At 40.0% G+C, this 17403-nt stretch overlaps 1 protein-coding gene across 3 annotated transcripts; it reads right to left on the bottom strand.

Moving 5' to 3' along the window:
- Positions 1–276: 276 nt before the first annotated feature.
- On the bottom strand, positions 277–15267 carry SLC40A1 (solute carrier family 40 member 1). Of its 3 annotated transcripts, XM_080621020.1 has the most exons (9): positions 15022–15267; positions 14777–14844; positions 12466–12532; positions 10788–10947; positions 9894–10009; positions 9439–9565; positions 5997–6239; positions 3510–4175; positions 277–2390 (listed from the first exon to the last, which is right to left on the bottom strand). In XM_080621020.1, exons 2-9 carry the CDS (start codon positions 14791–14793, stop codon positions 2074–2076), a joined length of 1713 nt encoding a protein of 570 aa, XP_080477146.1. In that variant the 5' UTR covers positions 14794–14844; positions 15022–15267; the 3' UTR covers positions 277–2073. The 3 variants fall into 3 exon arrangements, with proteins under 3 accessions (XP_080477146.1, XP_080477147.1, XP_080477145.1); XM_080621021.1 differs by lacking the exon at positions 12466–12532 and adding an exon at positions 12928–13074 and having other exon boundaries at positions 14777–15267; XM_080621019.1 differs by lacking the exon at positions 12466–12532.
- Between the last annotated feature and the right edge of the window lie 2136 nt (positions 15268–17403).

Below are 17403 nucleotides of genomic sequence, written 5' to 3'. Positions count from 1 at the left end.
GAGTCTAACAAGTACAATGGCATTCAGATGCTCAAAGTGCAGTATGGAGGCATTCACTGACATTTGGGCTACCTTTATTTATATTCAGCAATACTAAAATCTGGTCCCAGTTCAGATTAGATACATGTGAGAAAACATATTTGGCAAATCAGAGGTATTTTATTTACTTGTGTACTTATCACATACTGTACAGTCTATTCTTTGGGCATATTTATTCTATAAATCTAGAAAAGTTTGTTTTATTTGTTTTCTGAGTTTTAAATCCTGCTGATGGAGAAATTCCCTTTTCCTTAAGAACTTACACTCAGAACTGAGTCACAAATTTTTAAAACTACTCTAATTTACATATTTTACTTTATTAAAAACCTGAAGCTTGGCCAAAGTATAAACACTTATAAACCTAGTGAAAACATCCCTGAGACACTTTCAGTAACATAGCGGTAACAGCTAGTTTTGGTCCATTATTGTTACATCCAGTTATTGAATACTGAGGGCCACAAGTACATTGGCTGTACATTCACTTCCACTCCTCTTACAAACTACTGTATCCAAGAGAAAAGCCACATTCTATTTAGTTTGATACATAATGTAATCATTAAAAATTTTATGATGAATGGCCTAGATTCAGCCCTGGTGTAATGCCTTTAATCTCAATGGAGCTCACACACTTACATTCCAGGGTTGAAGTCTGGCGACACAGATGACTGTGAAGGACAGTACCTAAAATACAAAATGGCTTAAAAGTTGCAGAGCACACCCTTCACAAGTGGCTGACATATGTTTTTGCATACCAATTATTTTGCAAACAAATGTTTTTACAAAGATTTAAGTTTAGAAGTCATACTCTCATGCCATAGGAAAATTCAGATCACCACCAGGTTCAACTCTACTGCAAGAGCAAAGTGTGCAGTTTCCACAAAAGTGCACATACAGTTACTGACTATGGAAGTACTGTGTTAGTAGACATGCAGGGTAAAAAAAAGAAAATCAATGCAAGAACTTCCTGAAAATCAGAGGGATATATCACTCTTCATTGCTCCGAAGTTGCTTTAGAGGGCCACACGGTCCAACATCTCACCGCCTTAGCGGCATTTGAGAACAAAATGAGTCAAAATTCACATACATGTAAAACAGATACATGCAAGTAATCCACCTTTTGGCTTCTTTTGCCTGGAACACTAATAATATACCAATACATCAGGCTTTAGTAGGGTTTCTGAAAACAACAGCAAAAGTAACTAAAGCTGCTTGCACTCCGAGGCAAAAACTAAGTTAGCCCTAGACTTTACCTTCCTGTACCAGTACTCCTGACCTTAGCACTTTCTTCTACATTAAATCTGAGCAGACCTGTCATTTGCAATTAAAAAAAGCCATGCTTTATAATATTACATCAACAGCTTCTGCTAAGATGAGGCTATGTTTTACTTTATCAAGTGCAACAAAAGTGTAATACAATATCTTGTACCTAGCACTCGTCTAATTTGTAATGAAACATGCAAAAAAACCCTACAAAGGTGTTTCTGTAAAGTTAAACCAAAACAGCACACTAAAAATATATTTTGGGAAAACATCAGAACTTAAGAGTCCACTTCAGGAATCCAAGAATGATGCTTATACCATTGTACATGGTAAGGGGGGAAACAGAGTAAAAACTCCACAAAAATCAAATACTATATACCAAGTTATTCTGAAGCGACTAAATAAACTACCTTGTTTTGCTCAATAGACACAAGAATTGTTCAGAATTCATGAACAAATTGAGCTAGTATAACCACTAAAAGGTATCACTGTAGGGGTCAGCAACAGAAAGTCAACACAACTTTTGAGATCAAACACTAGATGTAGGGATCCTCTGAAACACCAGCTGTCAAGATCCAATTAGGTTGTCCTCTACCAAACATGAAACACTTTCAAAGGGTCACTATAAGATGAATTTTAGCTCTCTTTGAACAGCTTCCTCAAATAGCTAAGTTATGCGTTCGACTCTAGAGAAACACCTTAGGGTCACGAAAAGCAGTATATGTGTTTAACCACTATATTTGTGTAGCAAGTTAGTAAGAGAAGTGGATCCTCTCAGACAGTAGATGTATTACCAGTTGGTGAACTGTCAGACACTTTGGGATCAGGAGTGCGGCATGAAAAAAGTTGTTTTCCCAAGGTTTTCTGTGCAAATCTGAAGTACATTATGTGGCCCATGGCAACAAAAGACACAGAAATAAGCACCAATAAGCCAAAAGCTTCAGGATTTGGGGCCAAGATAACCATGATGAAGTGCAGCAAATCAAGAAGATAATTCATGGAGTTTTGGACACCATTTATGATGCCTCTTTCAGATTCTACCACATTTTCTTGGAGCAACTGTGTGACAGTCAAATCAAAGGACCAAAGGCCTATGGAGAGAAAACACAGTTATCAGTACAACTGGACTTCTTACAGTGAACTTTCATTGCTGGCAAAATTCAATTCATGCTTTCAAACTTTCCACTTTTGCCAAAAAAGCACAGGACAAGGCTAGCTTCCTGTCAGCCTGGAACGGATTTCACACTGACAGTCAAGGGATTTACTTTCCCCTTACTAATATATCCTGAAATAATACATACAGCTTGACACATGAACTTGCCTGTAACATCTTGCTTCAATGTATCTATCAAGTTAACAATGTTTTGTTCATCTACTCCCTATTTAAGCAGCTGGTTTACAGCTATTTACAGTGTATTCATGCTAGCTATAACTGCTAGGTTTTGCGTTAGATGTTTGCAATGGAAAAAAAAAATCTAGCACATTTTAAACTAAGCAGAATACGTAATTTACCCCTAGTCTCTGTTAACACTATCTTCTATACTATTTTAGTCCATTAATGGTTCAGTTTTAAAAGCTTATCTTGCAAGCAAACTTAATACATGTGAATCTATTATTTTATTCCTCAGAATTCTACAGATGAGAACTGCTGTTCATTACATTCATGCGTTGGATTGCCTCTTCTTTCAGGAGATACTAATACAACACTAACCAGCAATGCCTCAAGAAATTAAGCATCACGCAAATAAAAGTTTCTGTTCTAAAACTCCTTCGCTAGTCAAAAGTTTAAAGTTTAGACAATTTATTTAATGAATGGATTAATTTACTGAACTCTTAAGTTTGAAGGTTTTTTTAGCAGATGTGTTTCGTACGGTTTCCAATTAATGGATGGTTTTATATGGTAGTGAAGGAAGATATCTAGAAATGAGCAAAGAAACAAGTTACATTCACCTCCAAATGTTGTAGCTTCTCTGCTATTAGTGATATATGATACGCAAAAAAATCAGTATTGCAGTCTCTGCTGTGGCAATAGTATTGAAAGATCATTTCATTTTTAGGCAAAGTGTAATGTAAAGCCTTAGAAATGTGACACAATGCTTCAACTGTAGCCTACAGGTATAAACTCAAATTTGTACTTAGTTGATAGGCACTGTACTTTTATAATTAAAAGCAGTCCATAGACCACATTTTAATAGAAACATAATACTTACCAACTCTAGCAGCAATGACTCCTGCAAACAGGAGACTAACAGAGAGCAAAGGCACAGGCTCAGGACTCATCTCTGGGTTGCTGTTAGCCGGAGTAGTAGACCCGTTTAACAAGTCGGGCATTTCAGTTGCAAAAAACACTCCAGGCTTATCTTCGGGAGATGCTATAGCAGGTAATGGCTCACTTTCAAACAGCCTAGCACTGATGTCAGCAAATGGGGAGACAGTCAAATCCATAGGACTTCCAGGCATGAACACAGAGACAGCACATAAGACCAGGCAAGCAAATTGAGCACCTCCAGAAATGAGGCCCGTGCGAACCAGGCCACATTTGCGACGAAGCCAAGTGAAAGCTACTGTGCCCATGATTCCAGTGACTGCTGAGGCACCCATCAGGAGACTTAGCACTGAGCCACTCAAACCCTGAGTGTAGGCATAGCCTGTAGTAATACAATCAAAGCCCAGAACGGTCATATATAGAAAGGCAAGACCCATGCCTGCAAGAAACACTGGCTGGTTGTAGTACGCAACCCATCCATCACGGAATGTGATGAAAGGCTCAGCAATCCGGGCACCGCAGCTCATCTCCTTCTCCTGTTCGGGCTCAAAGCCAGTTACATCTTTTTCAACAATTAACTGCACTCCTTCAGCAGGTTTCACGTCACTCTCTGTAAACAGAAATGTAACTGTTAAATACATTCTTGCCTGCAAAGTGCAGAGTGCAAACTAAGACAATTGTTTGTAGTTTGGAAGTTCACTGCTGCAGAAGTGCATCAGTTAAATTTTGCAATCAACCTCTGATTATTTAAATGTTTTAAAGTGTGCTTAAATCCCATCTGTCTAGTAAGATCAAGTAAAGTTTATCCCCATCAACTTAAACTCCTACTTAATTAATTAAACTGTGGTAGGAGAAAGCACGGCTTGCGCCTTCTCAATAGACTTGAGACTGTATGCTCTATCTCCATAAAGAAATTATTTGCTTAATGAATGCTAATGTTAGTTGGCATTTTAGCATAGCTTTCTATTTAAATGCACTGACCACAGAGAGAAGGAAATACTTAAACATCTGTCAATATCTCATGTAATGGTAAAAGACTAAGGCAGAAATCCTTGCTGAAGCCTACCAAAGCCAAAAGCTTTCAAAACTTGTCTTAAAAAAAAAAGTAAATCTCAGATCATGTTTTTCCACAATTCCATTTTCGCTCCAATACAGAAGAATGGCACTTACACTGATGACAAACAATAATCAAAAAACCCCACAGCAGTTTTTAGATTAGCAGAGTAGATAAAAACAATACAAATGTTTGGATGCCTGAGCAGTGATTTTACACTGTCAAGTTTGAAACAAACGCCACATACAGCAAGTGAGACATGAAGCTTTTTGGCAGCTTTTAAAAATGCAAGTCCTCTGCTGAAATCAGAATCCTGCAATGGCAGACTTTCTGTTACATACTGACATTAGCTAAATGCTTCATTTTTCAGGAGCACTCAAGAGCCAGCTCCAAATCTATAGGGCCTTCTATGCTCTTTATCTCGCTTCCCTATCCCAGGCTGAGATCAGCCTAGTCCAATAGCTCACTGGACCAGCTATTACCACAATGGAACTGCTGGTTATACTGGGCAAAGAACAGATTGCTTACTAGCTTTTAAAGAAAAAAAAAAGCCAGCAATTCTTCATAATATTTCTTTCAAAAAAAAAAATAAAACCCACAGCATGCTGTAGCTGGGAGCCCATAGCATGAGCTTTCAGCAGCATTCATGTACTGCTACCTTAAAAATGGGAAAATGCTTGTTTTGTATTCCAGTATCTGATGTTTCCAATTCTTCACAATAAACAGTCTGCTTCTAAAGCGATTTTAATTTCTGACATGAAAACTATTTAAAGAAATGTTAATACCAATTTTAAGATTGCTTATAGCCATAGCTATATAAATTGCAAATCACAGTTGCTCATCTTGGCCAAGGAAGCATAGTGAAAGGCTCAAGTAGATTATTTTTTTTCTCCACCATCTCCTGCAGCATGTGGAACTCACTGAAGCATGCAGGACTAGAAATACTACCTACTCTACAACCTCCTGAAAGCCTGTTACTGCTAAGTAATGAGTTAGCAAGAAAGAGCCCTGCCTACACAGGCTGTTTTGCTTATAGACACTACAGAGCAAAAGGTCCAGTTTATTAGTTATGGTATAGATGGATAAAAGCATTTCTTGCAATCAGCCCTAAGAAATAGGGCAAACTTACTCTAAAAAAATAATTTAAAAAGGACAGAATTCATTCTTTGGCTGCATTTTAAGGGATTCCTCAAATGGTTGTAAATGTTCTGTTACTTAAGAGTCTCTGTATCCACAACCTGAAACCTCCAAGCTACGAGTAAAAAGCTATACAGGCCTCAAAGCAGTGTCTGCAGAAGACAAGAGTCAACACTTTAAGTTTGACTGATTCGGTGAGTATACCGTGAATTTGAACAGTTACTTTTGTGTTTTCAGTACCTTTCTTCACATTCAGCTGTTTCAGTTCTGATTCTTCAACTTTTGCAGATTTGAGAGCCAGAGTAGGGGTTTTCTGATAAACCTTCCAGAGCAGCAGATATTCCACACACATCGACATCAGGTTCCAACCAGAAATGAATCCACAGCCAATCATTGGGGAGCCAAAGGTCATTATCTGACCAACTGCCACTGGGGCCAAGATATTGGTCAACTGATCAATTCTTCTTATTGTGGCATTCATATCTGTCAAAAATCAGTTGATGATATGAAGCAATTGCTGAACACTTACAGTGAAATACTGACAAATGTAATTGAGGATTGCACATGTATACACATCACACTAAGAAGTCTTACTCCAACTGTAAGTGCTTCCAGCAGGAGTTAGACTGCTGACCAGAGATACCTTTAAAGCATCTTAATGCTTAAGTTTACTGTGACCAACCAATATGTTTGTAAGTCAAAACCCTACTCCCACCAGTTCTGCCTGTGTGAGGTCTACCAGGTTTAGCATGCTGGATTCACAGTGGAAGTATGCTAAAGCAGGTAAAACAGTTAGTGATGGGATAAGATCACTCTTACATCCTAGTGACATTATGGACACTTAAGCCCATTTCTGTAACATTCAAACCCTGCAGGTACAACTCCAGACATTAAAAGGTACCTCATATGGCAGAATTCTTTCCTATAAAGATTATTTTAGGAACTACTATCTCCCAATATTTGACCATGTATTTCTTAATCTCCTCCATTTACTTCTAATAAATGGTGACCACAGTTCCCACCACGATAGCAGCAGACCTTTGAAATGGCTTTAAATTTCCTTATCGAGTCACACTGGCTGATGGCGGCTGTAGGCATTTTCAGAACTTAGTGAGCAAAGTCCTCACTCCTTTCTGTTCCACACTTTGATGTTTACAGTCAAAACAAGCAGTCCATTCTTAGCATGAATGCATCTTCCATTTGCTGGTAGGGGATGTCTCACCCTCCCCAGTCTTATCCACTGGAGTGGCATTACACCCTCTGGGCTCCTGTAAGCTTTCAATTAGTGGTGCCATCGTTCTATGCCTAGAAGTTGCCAGATGCTCAATGGTTCTGCATATCAGGGCTTCAGGTTGCTTAAAAGTACATCTCAAACACATTTTAGAATCCTATTATGAAATTGGAGATTTTGAAAGGCAAGTGAAATTGTCTATAAGTATGAAGCTGCTTTTCTGAATCTACAGAGAATTACTCCTTGCTATTCAAAGAAATGTTTAGGTTACTCTATTTAGAATTCAAAGTCAATTCAATGTTAATTATTTGACCAATGGTTAACTAAGACGAGTAAGTTAGATACTTGCATAACATTTGGCTTTAAAAATTCCAAGAACTAAGCTTTTGGGTTCTAAGTTATTTAAGGAAAGCTAATATTTCCACAAAGGAAAGAAACAAAGTATGAGTCAATGGAAAAATCAAATCAAGGACAATGAAGGAGGACAACTTTTTATTTCCCTATTATTTTAGTTACCTTTCCTCAAAGAGCAGCCTTAGTTAACAGTGCCAAAAGGTACAACAGTATTTGCAAACATGTCAATACTGGTGTTTGGTTTTTTACGTTAAGAAATTTCAACAGTCTCCAAATTACATTATGATTAAACACATAACAACCCTATTCAGCCTGGAAAAGATCCTTTAGATTTGTTGAACTAAGGTGCTAGGTTCAAGGGATTTTCTTGTTTTTAAATGAAGTTGCATGAGCATTCAGAGAAACCTCTTGCCTGATTTTTCAGTACAGAGTGTAAGTGGTCATACAATTCTGACATGAAGTAGCACAGAGGCAGGACTGCCTCCCATGCAGGTGTGGTCTGTACCTTATCTCATGTGTAGTAAGTAGTACAGGAACTGAGGAGACAATTTGCTGAGTAAGATCTGACACAAGAAGAAAGGTTAATGAGAACCACTAGAACTTTAAGGCTTTTATGGAGAGATAACTTTTCTACTCATGATTCACACGCATAAAGAAGTTAACCTGCACTGCTGCTCTACAGAAGGCATAACCTAGAAAGGCACTGCAGGGTCAAAAATAAAAAGCTGTGGCCGAATATGTGTATACTGGGAAACAAAAGCAAGACACTTAATGCATCTAATTAAAAACTAGCCTCTCCTGGATGAGATGGGCAAGTAAGATTCCTTCACTGGAGATAAACATCAAGAATAAATCTACAATATAGGATTCAAAACCCTAAAAGGATTCTGGCATGTAAACCGAACTCTGGGCAACTTAGGCAACTTCAAACGAACTTAAGAGTCCAGAAACTGAAATGCTGTCTAGCCCTGGAGGTATCTAAACTCTGCTTAAAGTTTTAAGTCAGGCTTAAAACTTTAGTCACAGAGTTACTTTAGTGAGCTATTAATGACTTGGCAATGTTAGGCTGTTCTGTGCCTTGTCTGCACTTCAGTATCAGTTCCTCTTTCTGAGGAGGCTTAAGTTCCCATATAGGAATGATTCAGAGCCCATATAACCTGTCCAAGTTCACTGCAAAAAAATGCTGCTTCTCATACACTGTTACAATGAAAGCAGCACAGCTAAGATCAATCATACATCCTTGGTTTGAATGGCCTTGGGACCAGCAAAAGTGAGTCAGGTTTAACATGGCCTTGGAGAGGACCCCAAACAGTATCTCGCATTCAAATAGTGTCATAATGCCAAGCTGCAGTAAAATTTGAATGGAAACTCACTCTCTCTCCCAAAAAGAGAAAAGAAAGGGGGGAAAGGAGGAAAAATATTTGCTAGGCAAAAAATAAGATGAAGTCTGTAGTCTAATACCAAAGGTATCAGATGTCAGAGGAACACAGAGCTTTCAGCTCCAACTGAAGAGTGTTCTCAGGTCTGAGTTAAGACATCTAGTGCTACAGAAGTGCAAGATTTTAAATAGATCTGCATGAACAGCATTTCCTCCTGACAGTTTCCCGATCTGCCTCCTTTACAGTTCTGGACTTCATTCTCGTGTACCTCTTTCTTTGATCCCTATGTGAGGAGCCCAGTTACGCAACAGTTTTCTGTTTCATTCCACAGACCTAAAAATAAAGTGTTGCAACACTTGGCTTTAAATGCCTGAAGTTAAATAGCTTTTCTATTAAACACTGGTTATTTGATTTAAGTGTGGTGCATGTTTATTTGTCTGGCAAGAATAAATTTCTCCTGACAAAGCTGCAGCAGGACTAAAAGGAGGACAAAACAAGTTTAGGGATGCCTAACTGAATTATGGTCACAACAGTAATTTCTAATCTCAGCAAGTGTAATCCAAAGCAGGAAAGAGGAAAATAAATGCTGCCCTTTTTATCTGCTGTTTTCTCATAATACATGGAACTCAAAGATGTGCTGACCTCTGTAAAACTCTAATCTAAAGAACAAGCTTGGAAAGTAACACACTGAAGGCATTAAAAAGGCAACGTATTTCACCTGCCAGTTTGCTTCTGTCTTCCCCAGCAATCACAACAATCCAGTCCCTCTGAATTGTGATGGCTGTGGCAGTGCTGGCCAAATTGGCAATATTTGCTATTGTGATAACCAGGATATAGCACATCGTCTAGAGAAACGGGGGGGAAAGAGTTACAATGTGAGAAAATTGATGAAGGGAGATCTCCACTCGTACCCTGTAAAACCAGAAAAGACACTTTTGCATTTGAATTCATACATTTCAGTGTTATTCTTCAGACAAAATAAGACCAAGTCTACTTTACAATTCTTGAAAGGAAACAACCACCTCTGTTTATCCAACTAGCTCAAAGTTCCCTTTTCCAGCTTTAGCTCCCAGGGATGTCTGAACAGACTAGAGGCAAAAAAAATTCATGTCTCCCATGCTCCCCAAAATTTCTTTGTAAGTTAATTCCTTATTAACAAGTTCAAGCACTCACAAGAAGCCATCCATGGTATAAGGTCAAAAGCTGTGTCTTAAACAAGAAGATAATCATCAGGATAATACCACACAGGATGACGGATGCATTCTGTACAACCAGGGATGTCTGGGCCACTGTTTTAAATCAAAACAGAGAGCAATAGTTATGATCATAAGAATGAGCTAACTATAAGCTTAAGGAGGTTATAAGTAAGGAACACGCAAATATTCTTTAAAACTTTTTATTTTCCCATTTCCCCCCTAAAATATAAGTGGTAAAACTACATTTCAGATGTTGAATCTTCCATTGTCTTAGAGAAACAAATACCTGTTGTAACTTCACAGCTCTGAACAATTCTTTGCTCTTAATTTCAGTCCAAGTAGTTCTTTTCTCAATCAAAATCCAAACTGTACCTGTTTAAATGCTGACACTATTTTTAAGCAGGTAAAACCAAGACTTGATGCTCTAAAATTCTTCTTCAGCATACCATGGAATGATATTACAAACTTTTGGAAAACAAAAATGTGTAAGAAGAACTTGATGCCTTGTTATTAATAAATGACTGCAGACTACAGCAACAAGTAATTTGAGTGTATGTTAGTATTAGACGATAAAGGATTTGGTCTGTAGCCCTTCAAGTTTTGTGCTTTTTACCTTTTGCATTTCTATGCATCTCTATATATCATACAGGTTTAGCCTGAGTAGCAGACATAGCATGATGTAAACTGCTTTGCTCCTGTCCTTAACACTACCTCTGTATAATCATTACTACTCTGAAAAACTACCTTTCTGAAAAAAACCCTGTGCAAGCCCCATTCTCGTATTTGACTTGAAGAGTTAACTCTATTAGCCTTATCTTTTGCCATTAATTTGATCCATCCTTAAATAAATAACCTGCTCTGGGCATCTAACCTTTGAGCCTGGAGTTCTTGTCCACCCAGTCTCCAATAATGGCTCCCAGGAGAAGAACTGATCCCGCCACAACCAGTCCATAGACTGCAGTCAGGAGTAAGCTGTTTCCATAGAGTTCAACCAGGAATACAGACACAGCAAAATGCCACATACGATCTCCCTTTAAGAGTAACAGAGAGTACATACACAGCATTACAATTTGTACTTTCCAAGCACATGGGTTGACTACTTCATTAATGCCCTGATGAAAATCTGTATGAAAATAAAGGTTCGTTACACATCCAGTGGTGTGCAGGGGGTTTTGTTTGTTAGGGGAGTTGGGTTTTTGTTGTTGGTTTTTTTTGATGACTGCATCCCACCACCATCGGTTTTATCCCACTATCATCTGCTCTAATCAACTGCAACATAATTGCTTGCAACACCACATTAAAAACCCCAGCTATTTTTCATTATAATATTAAAGGACAAAGCCTGTTAGCAGCCACATGCAACAAATCCCAGAAAGCTTACATAGATTCTTCAGCACAGATCAAGTATTACCAATAGATTTATTGATTACTGTTATTATTTATATAACTTTTCAAGATGAAAGTTTTCTCTTAGATGATCGAAACTTAAATGCTGCTTTAAAACGTAAGAGCAGCACAAGCCAAAGCTTGCTATAATACAATTCAGGATAGCCACGGTAAATCAGGAAAGGTGTTGTACTAAATGTTAGCTAAAGTTTCTAAAGTCAATGACTTAAGCTCTTTTTAATAATGTTAATAGGATATTACTAAGAGAATATCAGAACTCATTTAATCTACTGCAAACTCATGGCTAGTTCAACCTACTTAGCCTATTGCGAGTTAACCTAGTGCTTAGAATGCAAGATTTTCATGTTGTGAGACCACTTACTACAGATAAAAAAGAAGCCCAAAATGCTGAACATATCCAAGCGATTTTCATACTATACACAGTATTTTTAGGTTTGCTACTAAAAGTCCTGTATCTTGCTAATGTAGACACCAAGGTTTTTCTGTTATTACATGATGGGAGTCACATCTCATTTTGCTTTTAAACATATTGCAAGAAATGCCCTACAGAAAATGCTTTATGTATCAATAACAAAAGCAGATTAATAGAAACAACTCATACTATTCTAGGGCACCTATATGTTTACTAAGGGTCCCTAATGTTAGTCTTTTATAAACCAGTCTTTCTTCTGCTGCCTTAAATAAGCAATTGCTATGTGATACAGCAACAGTAAAGATTTCTAAGGACCTCCAGTATTTTACAGGATTGGGGGAGGTGTAACATAAAAGCACTTCTAAAAAGCAAAGTCTGCCAAATCTAACATACCATGTAACACAGCAATCAAGAGATACATAAAAAGCATGCTATTTGGAGGGTCAAAGTAATTGTGAAGTTTGATTAAAGTCTTCAGTGTAGCATAGAAAAAGAGAATTTGGCTTTTAATGTTACTGAAGTTGTCTAAATGAGGTTTCTTCAAACATTGTAATGTGTAAACATTCATATTTGCTTCCTTAACCACTGGCAGAAAAAAACCCTACAACCTAATCATGTGGGGAATAAAAAAATTTACCTGTTCAAGGAAAAACTCTGGGGCTTTTCTGTATTTATTTTTTTTTATTTAAACTGATTAAATAAAAGAAAAAAAAGGAAAATATAAGCATACCCAGAATATTTTGAACAGGCCAATCCACACAGATAACTCTGAAGCTGTACCAAACTGGGAGAATGCGCTTCTTTCAAGAATTCAAAAAGAGGCAAACAAAACCAACGCATAAAGAGCGAGCAGAGATAAATTAGTGTTACAGAAGAATAATATTAGTGAATTGTAGGAGTTTGAAGCAGTATGTAATTTCAAGCTAGGATCTACTGAAATTTAAATAGTAAATACTGCCTTCAGAAATCAGCAAACCGTTGATTATATATCCTTAATCCCACTTTAAGATGTCTCAAATGTGGATATTTCAACACTTCAAAATAAATAACTACAGCTGTTTAGCCTCACCAGCCTTTTAAAGATGGTTCTTGCTCTTCTGTCATTATAATTACCCTTATAATCATCTCGGACTGAATGTAAACACTGTACACTGAGTAGCCAACATGTGAAGCAGCACAGGCTACTACCTACCTACCAACAGGCCTCCCAAGGCCCGAGTAGCACAGATAAGGCTGGGAAGTTGCAGCTGACTTCCTGGAAATCATTAGGCCTGGTACCAACAAGGCAAAACCAGTTTCATTGTTCTTTCTTTACTGACGAGTGATAGACAGCAGTGAACTAAAAAAATATAGGCAACAGCGTAAGGTCTGAGACTGCAGTTCAGCAGTACAGTGCAGCCTATTAAGATCAAGACCAAGGACATATTCAAATGCTTTACTGAACAAGAGCCTAAGACATAGTCTAGACTTTGTCAAAGTCCAAACATATGTGGAGGTGTGACATGTGTAATGATTTACAGCTCTTGGTATTTGGGAATGGCTTAGTAACACAGAAGCCAAATTAGCTCTCAATTCCAGCATAACCACATTTCTAGCAGGTTTTGTGTTGCAGATACAGCCATTTTAGAACAAGATGATCCATTTCTTAGAGTTCTGAAGATTAAGGTGCTTGTTTATTACTCCTGTTAGCAAAACCACTCAGACTACAGGACCACTAGAGCTTAGGAAGTACAAAAAGGTGCAGTCCTGTGCCCAGTTTTGTGAAAGTAAGTTGTATTTCTGTTGCTTCAGCAGGTTTGGTTGATTTGAGTCAAGATATTCAGCACAAAAGAAAGCACACTGAAACAAGGAGTACACTATTAGTACAGCTAAGCAGCTGAACTGACATCTTGCAGCCTAATGTTCATTATGGTGTGTGACATTGTTTTCAAACTCTGCTTTGTCACCTTTACTCATGTGCTCAGAGAGCAGCCCCGCTCCGGAGCTCTGAGGTGCTCATCAGAGAGGAGTAAGCAGGGCTGGCCAAATTGCCAGGTACAGGCACTGTGGGCATGGCTGACAAACTGCTGCAGGGAACAAGCTGGCCTCCAAACAGCAGTGAGACAAACACCACTTCTCAGCTACCATTAATAACAGCTAAAACATTGCACTTGTTTAAACAAGTTTGATGCCACTCTGAGCCTCCTTCCATTAACAGAAACATCAATATGACCTTTCAGGTTAGTGAAAGTGAGGAGCTGCCAGAGTTCGCAGTGCAATGTTGTAACAACTGTACCAGCCATTTGTTCAGTGCTATACAAAGCACACATTAAACCAGTCCAGATCCAGGACTACACATAAAATAGGGAGCATCAGGGAGAAAACTTTCCACTTCTTTTGAATCAAGCCATTGGATGGAGACTTGAGATTGTATTACGAGATACCAATATTCTTCATTGTACTAGATGGAATAGAAGCATGTAATCTATTTTTAGTGAACATTTTCAAGATTTTTAGTATCTTTCAAGTGATTAAAAACTGGTGTAGCAAGTTACTTTAGTAGAGAAGGAAAACATTTCAGAAGGCAAGCATTTTGACAGAAAAAGAGATGACAACTGGCACTCTCAACAGATTTGCTAATGACTAGCTAATGGGTCCATTCAAAACACTGTATTTCCCACGAGTAAGTGCACTTAAGCACACAAGTGCTTCAGATACATGTTGCAATGGACCATCTTTCATTCTGCTATGGACTATGCTTAATCTCTTTCACTTGGAACTTACTTTATAAAGAATCTCACTGGTTCTGTAGTTACATAAACCCATAAAAAGGTACTGAACCAGGCCTTCAGGAAACCTGAATACTGCACTACTGAAAACTGGATCTAGTGCAGCACCATACAATGTAAAGATTACGAAGGTCTTTAACAGCTAGGTGTTGTAACAAGAACTCTGCCTTCGTGGTGGTATCCTACTTCATGAGTATTTTTTTGGAAAGTACCAATAATGTGCATTGGTAGATTAATAAAACCCTACTTCCACCAGGCCAGTGTTTTACTTACCCAAGTGGACAGCGCATGCCCAAGGTAAAGGAGAAACTTTGCCGAGGTAAAATAGGCAACCACAGATCCTAAACGAGAAACAACAAACAAATGCTAAAGGCGACCCGGGCACACGCACCGAACCGCTGGAGGAACCCAACGCCGCTTTCAGCGCCAAGCCGCCCGCGTCGGAGCCCCCCGTGCCGGCCCCACCACCGTCGCCCGACGAGCGGCCCCGGCCGCCGCCTCCCCGGCCGCGCACTGACCGCAGCGCCGCCGCTCGCCCGCCGGCTCCGCTCCCCGCGCCATGCTGGCCCGCTCAGCCGACAGGAGGCGGGGGGACGCGCGGCTTCGCTCCGTGTTGCCTTCCCCGACTTAGCTAGCACTGTAGCTGAAGTCGGAAAGCCTTTGCCTTATGCGGCGCGGGCGGCCGGGGACGCTCCGCCGCGGAGGGGCCGAGCGCCGTGCGACGCTCGGCGCGGTGCGAAAACCCGCAGCCGCCCGATGCGCGGACGCTTTGGCCTCGGGAGAGCGCCGCGCACCGCCCTTTGTAGGCCGTGGAAGGACCGCCCCACACGGACCGCCCCAGGGGCGGCCCCGGCCCGCCGGAGCAGCGCTCGGCAGGGTACGGCCACCGGGCACCACCGGGGATAGCCGGGCCGGATTTGCGTGCCCGGCGGCTTGCTCGGCGATGGACCCCGAGACTAGCTCCGAAAGTGTCACAGTGTGCTTTCTGAAAGCACGGAAGGTCGCCAGTGTTCTTGGCTTGGGTTTGCTCTTTCTTGTTGCCTTTCTCTTTTCTGACGTTTTAAAAGCTGAGAAATTCTTGACTGTTCAAATACACCTAGAAGCTGGGTTGTAAGACAGGCTGCATTTTTATCACAAGGCTGCAGCTGAAATACCTGGAAATGACAGCTCTCCCAATTCATACCTTTCAAAAAGAACCCCCAACAAACTAACAAGCTACCAAAATTTAAGCTGTTTAACTGAAATAACCTGTCCTCAGGAAGATGATGCAGAATTCACTCATTTGATGCTGGCTCAGAGCCTGCTTCAGATGAACTATCCTGGTTCCTACCATAAACACTGGTTTTTGCACCCTATGTGACCTACTTTTAGTCCTGACCACCAGCAAAACCTGCATCTCCACAGAATGTACAAAATCAAAATGTTCAGCAGGCTAGGGTTTTTTCCAGATACTATGAAAACGACTAAGAACTATGTCCTCATGCTTCAGAAAACATGATTGCTCCTGACTGCCAGAGCTAATTTTTTCACTGTGTAAGACTGCAAAGATCCCTCCTATATGTGTAAACTTGCTTTTGGTTTGTTTTGTTTTCTGGTGGATTGTTTTTTTTCCCCCAAGAATATAGGCCATCCCAGAAGCAAATGTCTGATGTAACAGACCAATAAGCTGTTCCGGTTTTGCCACTCCTGTGATCTTGTTCAAAGTATTTCTTGTATTAATTAGATGACTTTCTATGCATGAATCACAGTTTACCCTTTGCGTAAAGAGAACTGGGGAGAAATAATACAGAAATAAAAATCCATATAAACATAGGAAGCCTGAAATTACTATTTGGTTATCCTTAGAAAATGCACAAAATCTTTTCCCAGATTGGCATCAAAAGTAGGGGAAATTTTCTTGATGGCTCATCTTATAAAGCCTCACTGCTTAAACTGTGTTCTTCTTTCCTAACGGACTAAAAGAGAACGATTTTTCCTAAAGCTGAACATTTTTAGTATTATTAGCCCATATTAAATAAATGACCTACAGTTTAGGTTTGGATGGACAAGGAGCTGCTGAGCAAACTCAGAATGAAAAAAGATGCTTCCAAAAGGTGGAAGTGAGGGCAGATGGCCTGGGAGGAATACAAGGACATTGTCTGGGAAGCTAGGGACCAGGTGGGAAAAGCTAAGGCCTAGCTAGAATTGAGTCTGGCCAGAGATGTCAAGGATAACAGGAAGGGCTTATGTTGCCGCCAAAAGAAGCACCAGGGATGTGAGCCCTCTCCAAAAGGAAACAGAAAAACTGGCTACCTCGGATTTGGAGAAGGCTGAGGTTCTCAATGACTTCTTTGCCTCAGTCTTCACTGGCAAAGGCTCTGACCATGCCACTCAAGTCACGAAAGACATATGCAGGGACTGGAAGAATGAAAACCTTTTAAGCCCACTGTAGGAGAGGATCAGGTTCAAGATCATCTTAGGAACCTGAATGTGCACAAGACTATGAAACCCGATGAAATCCATCCGCGGGTCCTGAAGGAGCTGGCGAATGAAGTTGCTGAGCCACTGGCCATCATATTTGAAAAATCGTGGCAGTCAGGTGAAGTCCCCGATGACTGGCAAAAGGGAAATATAACCCCCATTTTCAAGAAGGGAAAAATGCATGACCCGGGGAATTACAGACCAGTCAGTCTCACCTCTGTGCCTGGCAAACTCTTGGAGCAGATTCTCCTGGAAGGCATGCTAAGGCACATGAAAAACAAGGAGGTGGTTGGTGACAGCCAGCATGGCTTCACTAAGGGGAAATCCTGCCTGACCAATTTGGCGGCCTTCTGTGATGGGGCTGCAGAACTGATGGACAGGGGCAGAGCAGTTGACGTCATCTACCTGGACTTGTGCAAAGCGTTCGACACTGTCCCACA

Source organism: Psittacula echo, assembly GCF_963264785.1.
Source record: "Psittacula echo genome assembly, chromosome: 6".
NCBI lineage: Eukaryota > Metazoa > Chordata > Aves > Psittaciformes > Psittacidae > Psittacula > Psittacula echo.
This window is presented reverse-complemented; position numbering and strand designations above follow the sequence as displayed.